We start from the raw sequence: 12,686 nt of genomic DNA, 5'->3' as shown, positions 1-12,686 counted from the left end.
TGGGCTATATGTATTCATGCATCAACATCAGCAAAAATAAAAAAGCCAAAATGGGCAAACAGGCGGTTGCTTGGGCAACTTTATCCCGCCCTTGAGCACGTCCTTGGCTGCACAGCTGACAACTGGTATTCTTCCTCTGGCTATTGAGGTTGGCAGATGAATATTTTTTGCAGCACTCTGAATCTGGCTTACATCAACTTGTGGTGTCATGGTTGTATGCGAGACATAATAATTCCTTAATTTGAAAGAGTGCGTTTCAGTTAGCATGGTAAATCTAAAAAATACAAAAATGAAAAACTAGTTTTGTACAACAGGAAACAGTTCTGAGGTCATTCCTGCAGCCTGCAGAGTTGACTTAAACCCAAACTTAAACCATCTCTCAGGGACACAAGAAATGTTGTAAGCCCAGTGTACCTTTTAATGGTCTCATCCTGTACACAAACACAAACTCTACATGTACACAGTCTCTCCTGCTGTCTGCCTTCCTCCTCCTGAGATTTTGGATGTATCTGTGTGTGAACGTGCAAATGCGTGTGTTTCCGAGTCTACCTGACCTAAACGCTCCATATTTGGGGGTAGCTGCTTGTCAGACATCCCTGAATGTGTCTCTAAACTTTCACCGCTCTGGCTTGTTTAGTCTGTCCAGCTCCGATATTTGGACTGTTGAGTAGCTCAGTGTCTAATTAATCGTATTTCCTGAAAGCTGCAGCGTAGTAGGGCTGTCAAACACAAGAGCCACCCCCTCGTAACAGTGTCAAACACACAAGAATCACCGCGTCATTAAATGTGTCACCCGTGACCTGCTGATACTCCAGCTCTCTTTCCTCTTCGTCCTTTCACTCCTCCTCCTTCGCAAAACTCATCTTCTACATCCTCCCTTTCCTCAGAGTCCACTGCTCATCAGTCAGTCTGAACCGTACAAAACACACACACACACACACACACACACACACACACACACACTCACTGGTGCACACAAACACACACCTTTTACTTAGGAGTAAATTCAAACTGTCAGTATTCAGTGAGATAAACCACAGTTCCTAATGTAAGTAGCTCAAGTAGTGAAGTGAAGGGAGGCCCAGATTAAATTACTCTCTCTCCTCTGATTTCCAGCTTCCTGTCAAAATGTGTGTGGGACATTCAGACATTAAGCTGTTCCTGTGCATGTATCAGCTCACACACTCATATTTTTTACACACAGTATTTTAACTTTATGGACTCTTTCAGTTAAATGGAATGCTTTTCCCTGTTTACTTAACAAAGCCACAGCTATATATTCTTTTTCTGTCACTTCTAATTTTCTTGTTACCTGCTTTAAAAAAGAAATACCCTAAATCTGTGTTGACAGTTGCTTGTAAGAGCATTGATTACAGCTTCCATTCAGCCACCCACAACAGAGAGTAAATGTTTAGAGGATAGGTTCACCCAAAAATGAAAATTTAGTCATTATCTACTCACCCCCATGCCAATGGAAAGTCCGGTGAAGTTTCATAATCCACAAAACATTTCTGGAGCTTCACAGCAAAACAGCATTGCAGCATTCTCCTAAACAACTGAAGTAGATGGGGACTTCTTTTAAAACGTTAAAAAAAACCAAAACAACAGAAAATAGACAAACATAAAATGACTCCATACAGCTTGTCCGGTGTAATCCAATTCTCCGCCCCAAGATCCCAAATTGTTTGAAAATGATCATTGACACTCTTTCAATGCTTTTCGCTCAGCACTTAGAATGAAGCTTACACCTTAAAAGAGGGTGTAAATAATGTTTTTTCAAATCAATTTGCGATCTTAGGGCTTCTGGAGACTTGGATTATGCCTGACAAGCTGTATGGAGTCATTTATTTTTACTTTCAGTTGTTTTTTATGTTTTAAAACAAGTCCCCATCATCAGAATGCTGCAACGCTGTTTTGCTGTGAAGCTCCAGAAATAATTTGTTGACTAAGAAACTTTACCACACCTTCCCTCAGCATGAGGGTCAGTTGGTGGTTACTGCACCTATTACCCGTCTACTCAAAAATCTTGAAATGTATAGCAGTGTATTCATTCATCAGTGGCAATGAATAAAATCTATCAAACCTTGCTGTGGATATTTCCGTGTAGGTGAAACCTTTATTTAGGTATATATTAAAAACTGAATGTTTTTAATCTTTAACTTAACTTGTGTAGCAACTACATAGTAGGCCTGCACGATATCAGGAAATGCAATGTGCAATAACATTGTTCAACCTTGCGATGAAGATACGACCTGCATCGTGCTAGCTAACCTTGCATTCTCCTGGTGCTTCATCTGATTGGCCAAGTGGTGTGAATGCATGGTCCATGCATCTAGGACTCCACCTAATACCTCAAATGTTTGCATGCTGAGTGCGAATGCACGGTAAATATAAATCAAATTATTTTGTCTTATTTATCGAGTTACAGGCAGTCTTGTATGATTTGTTTATTGCGCATGTTTGTATCGCAATGACAATAAAAATACGATTTATCGCACAGCACTGCTATATATCATTTAAAAACATTATATAAACTCTTAGTACATTTTTAACACACACTATAATGTAGTTGTAAGCAGATGTAGGGATATTTTGTGTTTATTAATGTTCAATATTTGTCAACGTGTAAAAAATTTCTTTTGAAGACATTTCAAGCTGCATTTTACAATATTGTTTTCATTATCTGTTTATACACCAGGCTCCACTTACGGGTGTCCGCAGGGGGAGTTTATAGTTGTTGACAAATACATTAATAAACACTTACATCTGCTTACAACTGCTGTGTTATAAACTATTTGTAAAATGTTTACATACTGCGTAAAAATGCCATTAGTAAGGGGATCAAGTAAGTCCTATTTTTTCATATTCAAGAAAAACACCTCTCCATAATGTCACGCTTTATTTGGATCATCCAGCACTGACAGAGTTGTGTATATCCATCGATGTTTGATTTTCAATCCGTGTTTGTTGTACGGAGCCACTGATGCATCCATTATAGTCAAGTTTGTTTCCATTTCAACAGACAGAAAAGCTCAGAGAGGCTTAACATTTTTGGAAGTGATAAATATGTTTGAGAGATGCCGTCATCTATTTGTTTCATAGAAATGAAAAAAGCATTTTTTGTCTAAAAGGAGTTTCAACTAACCCTAAGACAGGCAGCAACACCCCAAAGTAGCCTGAAAACCTACATAAAATGTCTGATATAAAGTTAATCTGAGGTTTGTGGTTAGAGTTTTAATATGATTAGGGTAGAATTAGTGTTTAGTTTAGAGATTCAACCGTATTACATTTTGTAGAATCTGTCACAGTCCAAATCAAACATTTGTAAGGTTTCATCCCATATCACAACATTTTTTCCCCTGTGTTTGTTAAATTTTCTTGGATTTCTTTGGTCCACATTTTGGGAGAACACATATTTGTGTCAGAGTAAATTTTGTGGCACTGAACCAATTGTAAACTTTAAACTAAACTTCATGGCAGATGAGCCTAAGGTGTTGATAGAGTAGGTGAGTTTTAGGGTCAAACCAGTGGTACGAAATCATGTTTCGAAAATATACTTTTTTGCAGATCAGTAAAGCCATTAAGATTTTTGTCAAAGTTATATTAAATTGTTAGAAGCTGTTACAAAAATGATTTCTTGTCTAAGTGTTCATAGCTTTGACATAAAACAAGTGTGAATTCAGAAAAGCTGCAACCAGGTACATGCAGGCATCCACACGTTCATGCATTCAAATGCACACAACCTCACAAACATGGTAAAATGGTGTGTGTGTGTGCTGATTTCTTTCTGTGTGAACCCATTTAGAAATTATGCACCATTTTATCAAAGTCCATTTCCACTGCCTCGACCCTTTAGTCGATTGGCATGATTCAACAGTCCTTTGGCTCACTACTAACCTTTCCACAAAATCTTTTGCAAGTCTGGGAATTCATTTTCTAGTTCTGCGCCTTTATGCAATAAGCCCCTCCAACTGCCACACCCCCATTTATCCAATTGGCATAAACATAACCGACAGAGTGAACTATAGAGCTGCTGGCTGAACTGCCAAACAAAAGTTCAACCAAACTCATTTTACGATTTAATGTTGCAAATGTTTCATTTTCCAAAAAACATTTCTAGGGGAGGCAATTTTTGTTGGCAGGGGATGCAGATCTCAAATGTTTTGAAAGCATAAAAACAAGAAAGCACCATGTGGCAAAAATTTTACTTTGTCAAAGCAAAGTTAAAGTTCATTAAGACAACAAATAGGTTTGATGTTTCTTCAAGCTGGTTTTCATATTGACCTAAATGGAATCATTAGCTGTCGTAAAAGACAGAAAAATTAAACCAAAAATTTCTCAGTAAAGTCTTGATTCTTATAATACAAAATAGTCTTTTTTGCAGTAAGGGTATGACATTAAAATCTCAGGGGGGACAGGCTGCAGTTGAGAGAAGGCTGTTAGATAAGCCATCAGAGTCAAACTGAGGCTGGTGGAGCTTCTGGGTAAAACCAGCAGGTGGGATGTAGTGCCGTCACATTATCAATCAGATGACACTTTATTTAGGCTGACAGGGTATGGCTGGAGCTGAGACCCTAAAACCTGCAGAGTGGAAATCCATAAACACTGAATGCTGCTAAAATGTGTGTGTATGTGCATGTGCATTAAACACAGTAAAAGTATTAAACGGCTGCGGCATACTTTCCACTACCTTCCCCTCTTTATTCCAAGCAGGATAGCCTAACAAGGACAGGAATCTTGCCCAATCAGTGTTTTTTCTTGCTGACTCACCCGTCCAGCAGCAATATGGCATTCTTTCGAGGTCGTCCTGCATTGGGGCCGTAGAGGTGAGCTCGGTGGTAGTAGCGTACAGACTGCAGCAGGGTCCGCAGCTTGGTGTAGTCCTGAGCTAACTGGGTGCTGTTGACCGCACGACCCACCATGCTGCGGTAGGCATTAGGCTCTGGGAAGAGGAGACGCAGTACAGTGAGCCAGGGAGATAGAGTTTATACAAGCAACAGTGGGGAGGTGGAAGAGAGTATTGTTGTTGTTGTAGTCCGATCTTGCTCTCCTAGAGAGTATCCAACAGCAGTAGAAAAAGGGATAATTGGGCAATTCGCAGTAATACTGACAGATGGACTCGGTGTCAGGGGAATGGTCCAAGCACACAGGGTGGCCTTGCAGAATCAGTAAAACAAAGAGAGCAACGGAAGCTAAACTTCTGCAGGCGCACTGTTGTTTTACCACTCTGCTAAAGAGTATTGTGATTGTACTGTATCTGTACCAGGCTGTGATTGGGCTTTAAAATAAAACTTTAAATATGTTTGTGTGTGTGTGTGTGTGTGTGTGTGTGTGTGTGTGTGTGTGTGTGTGTGTGTGTGCCTGTCCTGAAATCTATAATGAAAATATTATTTGCCCTGTCTGCACTGTCTGGGTGATTTACTTAAAATTATTTCTTTTGCTATGGTTCAAGTCCTCGCTAAACTTGGTCACATGGTCCAATTAATGGATTTTGCATGGTACTTTTAAGCTTAGGATGAATAAAAGTTTCTATTGTGAGCGTTATTACAGATGAAATGAAATGAAAATATGAAGTGATGTGCAGCGGAGAAACACAGGGCTCTGTGCGCACTGAAGCTCCCCAGGAACACAGATGGTTAGGATGACACGAGGACTAGCTGTTCCTTTCATCCCTGAATGAAACCCGCCTTAACCCTTGAACAGCTTGACTCTCACTTACAGCACACTCTCTAAGTATATCTATAGTTATATCAAGGTTGTAATAACCTGTAAATCTTAAATAAACCAAATGCTTTCTCATAACATAGTACTTTATTGGACTAATCCTTAAAAGTCCTTCAGTGGTATTCAATTAATTATGTATTAGAGGTTATAAGCATACATTGTTTAAGTATTCATTCAGTGTTTCTGAAAAATGTCATAACCTCGGGATGCTGAGAAAGTCATTAAAATGGTGCAACATTTACACCTGTAGTGTAGTAAAGTAAAGAGGAAATGCCACAAAACAATGTTGAAATAATGAAATATAGCTGAAAAAGCACACACTTTACTTTTCGCTACAGATTGTCATGTTATTTGCATGAGACTGTATGTGGTGTGTAGCTGTACTGACCATTGCCCAGCTCCCAGGAGATGTTGTACTTCTTGCCAGCGCCGTACTTGAGGAGGCTCAGGGTGGAGGAGGTGTTCCAGGAGTTGTCCGGGTTTCTGTGCAGCGCGTTGAGTCCCAGGATCAGGTGCAGACCAGCGCAGTCGGCAAAGTTGTACAGTTTGTCTAAAGACCTGGCTGGGAGAAACCCACAAAGTAGTTGTAACTTTGATTCTTTTAATGAAGCTGGAATCACACAACCGTTTGAACATGAAGGAGACCATGTGGTACTCATTGATCTACTCTTACTAATGTTTGTGTGCTGTAGGAATGCCCTTCTCCATTTTGTTGTAGAACCATATCTGGAACTCAGTGTCTGATGCTCTCGGTACCATAACCACATTCTGTATGATTGCAACTATTTCTGTTTTCTTGTGCAATTGAAGAAAGCAGTTATGAGTACATAAAAAGTAGACATAAAAGGGTCACGTCCATCCACAACATGTCTGGATAAAAACTAAAATACAATATGGAGTATATTGTGTTTAAACCTCCCTACAAGTTCTCAGTGCTGAGAAAAAGCAAAAAGAGAAAACATTGTGTTTTTCCATTTATACAAACAAGCTCTTTCCCATGTTACTTTTTAAAAAAAGAGTGGCTTCTGCTAAAATCTAAATTCTTCAACCTCAGTAAATTGTAATATATACATGTTGCAAAAGAAGATTCCATTTCTCAGCAGTAATGTCTATGGAAGTTTTCCGTGTATACACTGCCTTATCCTGAAATCGTTTTTTGTGAGCCAGGTACTGAACTTTGTGTCCAGTGTGTCCAATTGTACACATGACAGCAGAGTCTCATCTTCAGCAACATTCACTGAGAATCCAGACAGGCTGATTTTCCCATCATGGACTCCTGTGGTGATGTGCTCCTCAAAGCACGGAGAACAGAGCTGGTCTGTTCTTCCTTAGCCGACAGCTCACTTACGTTTATGTCTGCTGTCTCCGTTAAAACACGTTATTCTCACTGGGCAGTAAAGGATGAGAAATCTTGGCATATGGTGAAGTGCCAAAAGTGTTTGTTTATATTCTAATGTGCGACTGCAGGCTGCTCCTGGATATCTCAGGCTCTTGTTTTGAAATGTAATCTGTTTGGAGTCAATCCATTAACGTAAATATTACCCTGAGCTCCGACCTTTACTTCCTAGGTTCAACAGGAAACAGATGAAGACTGTGAGCCAGTCTGGCTCTGGCTAGAACTTGCCCTCAACTGTGGGTTTGGCACCAGCTGAGATGAGCCAAGTGAATGCTCCGTGCAATGTTTAACTGGATTCATGTTGAGCTGTTACAAGCATGTGAAAGGTGTGGCATTTTCTGATATTACAATATTTAATAACTGAAAGTGAGAGATACAAACGTCTGGCCTTAAGTCAGAGTCAGAATACATTCGAGCAGTGAACAATGCTTATGAAGTCACGCTTCAGCTCCTTTGTGTTTTTTTTCATCAGCATTTACTGTAAGCCTTTATTTCCAATAGAGCAGTGGCTATGTATAATCCACGGAGCAAACAGAGAGAACAGAAAGATTGCTTGTTGCACCTGGCATTGATTCGCTTTCCAGCAACGGCAGAACAAAGCCTGGAAACAAAGAAATGCTAGCAGTAACAGGGGTTTTATTGCACACAGCCCTATTCAGGAGTGTATTCCTCCTGAGTAAACTGCCTGTTCTCTATCTTGTTATTAACCACCAATAATGTTATTATCATACCTGCTATTATCATAACTCCTTCCCTCTGTGGTTAAAGCAGAGTGGTCTCTGCTTTCAGGAGCAGAGTTAAGGGCAACAGGACAGAGAAAGTAGCGCCAGATGTGGCTGTCAGGATGAGTGATTCCAGGCCTTTCCTCACCTGATATCTGAACAGCAGGCGACCAGCCTTGCTCAGAGACAGCTAGCAGCCCTGCACACACATCATAAAGGCATCATGAGATGCATAAAGCTGCTAGAAAATATTGATTCTCTGCCGCTGGGTCCAAGAGCACATGTAGAACAAAAATGTCTGCATCAGACCTTTCTAGTTGGCGGCCCGTGGGCTGAATGCGGCCCTTCAGCAACCTCATTTCAGCCCTTTGATCATTTTGTTAGAAGGGCTAATTGGCCCATTCATAAGTTACAGTATGTCTGTTGCTAAGCACAAAATACTCTTACTTCATTATAGAGTTTCAACTCAGGCTGTTTTAGCGGAGGAAATTTCAAACGGACAACCCACTTCTGAGATTAAAAGGTTGCATTGTTTTTTTCCCATACTTTTCAATTATAAAAACTAATAAAGTGGTGAAAAAAAATAAATAAAAGTGCATTGTTTTAACACATTTAAATTCTGGGCTTTAGAGGCCAGACATACAGTAGGGAATGCAAAAGTCCGGCACTGAAAAAATTGCAGCCTGCACTTCTCCAAACCTTTATAAATATATATGATGGGAGCACTGAAGAGTTTATTTATATTAGATGTATATGGAAGATATAGTATTATTTGTGTGTTATGCTGTTTTTTCTAGTCCTACTTATTTTCTGATAGTTTGACTTTGTATTGTTTTCATACCTCTTTCACACTTCGATGCTGTCTTGGGGGCGGGCACTCACAGATGGATCCCATTATCTCTGATTGTTGGCTCCTCATATATTTAGTGTCATGTGTACTCTGTATTATCACGCTGATGGGGGCTTGATGCTGAAACACAATGTGTCCACAATAAAAGATATGATTTGTTCTCTGAGAGCTTTGTTCTGTGTTAAAGTTCAGCCCCTTGGCACTTCACTTTTTTAAAAACCTGGCCCTTCTGAAAAAGCAGTTGAACAGGCCTGATCTACATGTTTTGGTGTGAGTTTGGTTCCCGAGGAATTCTACTACTGATTCAACTTGACCGGCTTTCTTGTGCCTTTGCAATTTAAAGGTATGTTGAATGATGAGGTCAAAAACAGATTCTGCATTGCTGATAGTTTAATGCTTTGCACTCGTAACCTTTCTTTTACGAAACAAACATTTTTAAAGTTCGTACAAAATCTCTCAAAGTCTCACAGTAATGTCATAGTTGGGAATTTTTTCTTTTCTTCACTTTTGTTTTTTTGCTCGGAAATTTCAAGATTCTTCCAGCACAGTTGTGGAAAAGGATTTATTTGTTAATATCAATTAAATTACTAGCTATAAATACAGTATATCAATAATCTCTATAATCTCTATATGAAGTAGATGCTGACAGGAAATTTATCAGTAAATATCTTGACAATTGAGTCATTGTTTTAGTCATTTTTAAAGGTGTAATTTGAAAAAAAAAAGTTAGTTAGCTATGGAGAAAGTGGCCCTAGAGTATGTCTGGACACAGCCTCCGAGACTGCCGGATGGGATACAGTACAGAGGTGAGCTGCTCTGATCAAGACTATGACTTTGGGAATGACAAGACATGGCAGGCAGAGACAGGAGAGGCGTGCAGCGGGACAAAAGCGACAGAGAATCCGATATCAGCAGCAGGTTAGAACGGCGTGTAGAGCTGGAATAGTTTCACATATTACTCTGAAATTTGAGGATTTATTTCAACCACAGCAGAAGTGACTGTGGAAAGACAAAGCAAGACTGTTTTGGTGAGTTTTATTTAGTTGTACGGTTGCATTTTTACTGTTTAGCAAGGAATATCGCATTTTGTGAGTATATATTGTTCACGTATCACAATAACAGCTGGCATATATCTGTCAGCTGAAACTACAAGGGGCTATCAGATCTCTTTTTGCCAGTACAAAGTGGTATTACGAGACAGGGCCAGGGCTAGCTGGATAGTATGGTAACGTCAACACTGTTGTTTTCGAGATACTCTGTTCATAATGTTTTTGAATGTTACAAACTAATCTTCTGGCCATATCTTACAGATTGCTCTTTTCAAGCAAACTGAATAAAAAATGATACACATTGTTAGGTTCCCACTTGGCAGGATTTTCTGCTTGTCTCTGTCATATTATAATAATAGTAATTTAATTATCTTTGGGGTTTGAACTGTTGGTCAGACATTTGAAGACATTATGTCTGGTTCCTGCAAAGTTTCTTTTTGGAAAAACTTTTATAGATTAAATGATTAAACAATTCATCAAAAGATATTCAGCAGATAAATCAATGAAATGAAAATAATCATTGTTTCAGTCCAGCAGTAGCCCATTTTAATGGTGCATTTACCTGTTATTAAGATGAGCTGGTAAATACTTTAGCAAAGCTACCCAGCCATTAGTTTGTCTTATTCCCTGGGAACAGTCTATCCATTAAATGGTGGTTAATCCTCAGTTAGCCTGCTAGTGAGTAGTTACTCCAGTTTCTGTTTCAGTTGCACACACTACCAACAGCTACTTGCCCGAGGGAGAAGTATAGCATTACTGGCCACTATAGCTGAGCTCTCGTTTATCGCCTGACGAGAGCAGGGCATCATATGCTTTCTTCCAAACAGAAAAGGATGCTGGATAGATCCACCCTACTGGTGTCAGGAAATCCGCAGATCACTAAGGCCAAACATGAAAGAGCTTCTATACAGACACTTAAAAGCCCTGAAGCTAAATATCTGTGATCTCAGTCAGACAAAAGTAATGACATTACCAAGAGACCGTGAATCTGTCTGCGCATGCACACATGTGTTGGTGTATGTGAGCTGTTACGGCTCAAGATCATATCTGTGTAATCCTGAAGAGAAGCAGGAGTTAATAAAATTTGGAGGCGATAAATGGCAAATTTAGGGTAAAATAGCAGCCTTTACTGTTATTGGACTGTAACTCTCCCAAATGGAAACAATACGAATGATCTACTGCATCACAAACACAGAAAGGCAATAAGTCAAGTTAAGATGAAAGTGCTATTACTTCTGTTAGAAGTATCAGACAGTAACAAATGGTGCTCATCCCTGTGACACTGAATAATGTCTGACTCAACATTATTATTCAGTTTGCGGTGAGTTTCTTGTAATATGGTTTAAAATGGGGCAAAAAATCTCCATTACACACAACACAATGAAAGGTCTGTGCAAGAGGTCAAACTACACTGTACTCACTCAGCTACAAACATCTCTTTTATCTTACAAACAGTCAAGCCAGGAACCAGCGGAACAAACCCAGAAAGCTGTGTGTGCATGTGTGTGTATGTATGTGCCTGTGTGTATAAATGTCTTGGCGTGCCTTTGTGTGTTTGTGTGTAGCGGAAAGAGTGGGGTCTGGATATTGTCAAGCTGTCTATCTGATAGAAAAGCCAGTTCTGTGAAGCAGAGAGGCCGGCAGCATCAGTCAGTGCTATGCCTCATTTCTGCAGCTCTGCATATTCCCTCACACACTGAGGTACACACAGATCTATGTACACTGGGCCTGTACGAACTCACACAAACAGTGTTTGCTGGTTTATATACCACCCACATGAACCAGACACCAACCTCAAGTTTCCAATGAAATAACACTTTTCTCTGTTGCTGCACCTCCAGTGAGTTACTGTCGGCTGACAAGACAGGTGTATTTTAACATGACAGTCTCTCCTAGTGCAGCTCTAAATTGTGATTCGTCTTACTTTAAAGCTGCCAAAATCATTTTAAAAGTATGATATATCCTCACTAATACACCTGTTTTTGGGACCGCTGCAAAGTCTTCAGAAAGATAAACTACAGTAAATTATGAAAAGCAGTTCAAAAAGAGGAGACATTTTAAAATAGTTACAGACAAAAATCTACTAAAGAGGACCCTGTGCCCTTTATATGTAATGTTATGTTATGCACATTTCAATAATATAATAGCAATAAAAAGGCAGGTGGCTTAACAAAAAAGAATAAGGATGTTATGTTCCTGCATCAGTCAACTAACACGTTGTACATACACTTTCATTTCACAATCAGACAAAAAATTTAGAAATGTAAAATTTGAAGCAATTTTTTTGATCTTGCTAGTTGTTTGTTCACATTGTGACACACACAAGTTACATTCATAGTTTAACTGGCATCCATTAAAGCTTGCTTTGTGAAAGTAATCGCAGCCTTCAGTTATGCAGAGAGAACAAACATCCTGATCTGAAACTGCCTCTGTCAAATTCAGATGATTCGTGAAAACAATTAATGTCTTGGACTTGAAATTCTCAGTTGAGAAATGTTGATATATTCCCACATGCCTCATTATTTTCAAAAATTAGGGGCACAGAAAAAACTTTGTTTCACTCGCTCTGGCTTCATTCAATAGAAAAAATATAATGACTTGTTGCCAGACACAGCTTACCAACTCACCAAATGTCAATTTTGTCCCACAATAGTCAATCTGGAACACACACACACACGCACGCACGCACGCACGCACGCACACACACACACACACACACTGAGACTTGGGTTGAGTTCTGCCTTGTTTGAAAAGCCAAATCAAAAGGAATCACCAGGAGACATGTGCAGACAGGGGAGAATGCTGTTTAGAGAAATCAATTCTGAGCCTTTTTTCCTGTTTATGGATACAATATGTTTTTCCATATCTAAAGATGCAAAGATGTTGTACTGAAGCCTCCATAGCTCTTGAAAATAAAGCGTCCAAACTGATTAATGAACGTGATC

At 39.4% G+C, this 12,686-nt stretch overlaps 1 protein-coding gene across 1 annotated transcript in view; it reads right to left on the bottom strand.

Moving 5' to 3' along the window:
• hpse2 (heparanase 2) overlaps positions 1-12,686 on the bottom strand; it is a 60,995-nt gene that overhangs the window by 19,174 nt on the left and 29,135 nt on the right. Inside the window, exons 4-5 of the mRNA XM_073482468.1 lie at positions 6,113-6,286; positions 4,771-4,942 (exon numbers count right to left, since the gene is read on the bottom strand). Coding sequence (XP_073338569.1) covers positions 4,771-4,942; positions 6,113-6,286 — 346 coding nt within the window. The remainder of the gene's footprint in view (positions 1-4,770; positions 4,943-6,112; positions 6,287-12,686) is intronic.

Source organism: Pagrus major, chromosome 15 (assembly GCF_040436345.1).
Source record: "Pagrus major chromosome 15, Pma_NU_1.0".
Lineage (NCBI taxonomy): Eukaryota > Metazoa > Chordata > Actinopteri > Spariformes > Sparidae > Pagrus > Pagrus major.
The sequence above is the reverse complement of the archived record's forward strand: the minus strand, read 5'-3'. Positions and strand labels throughout refer to the sequence as shown.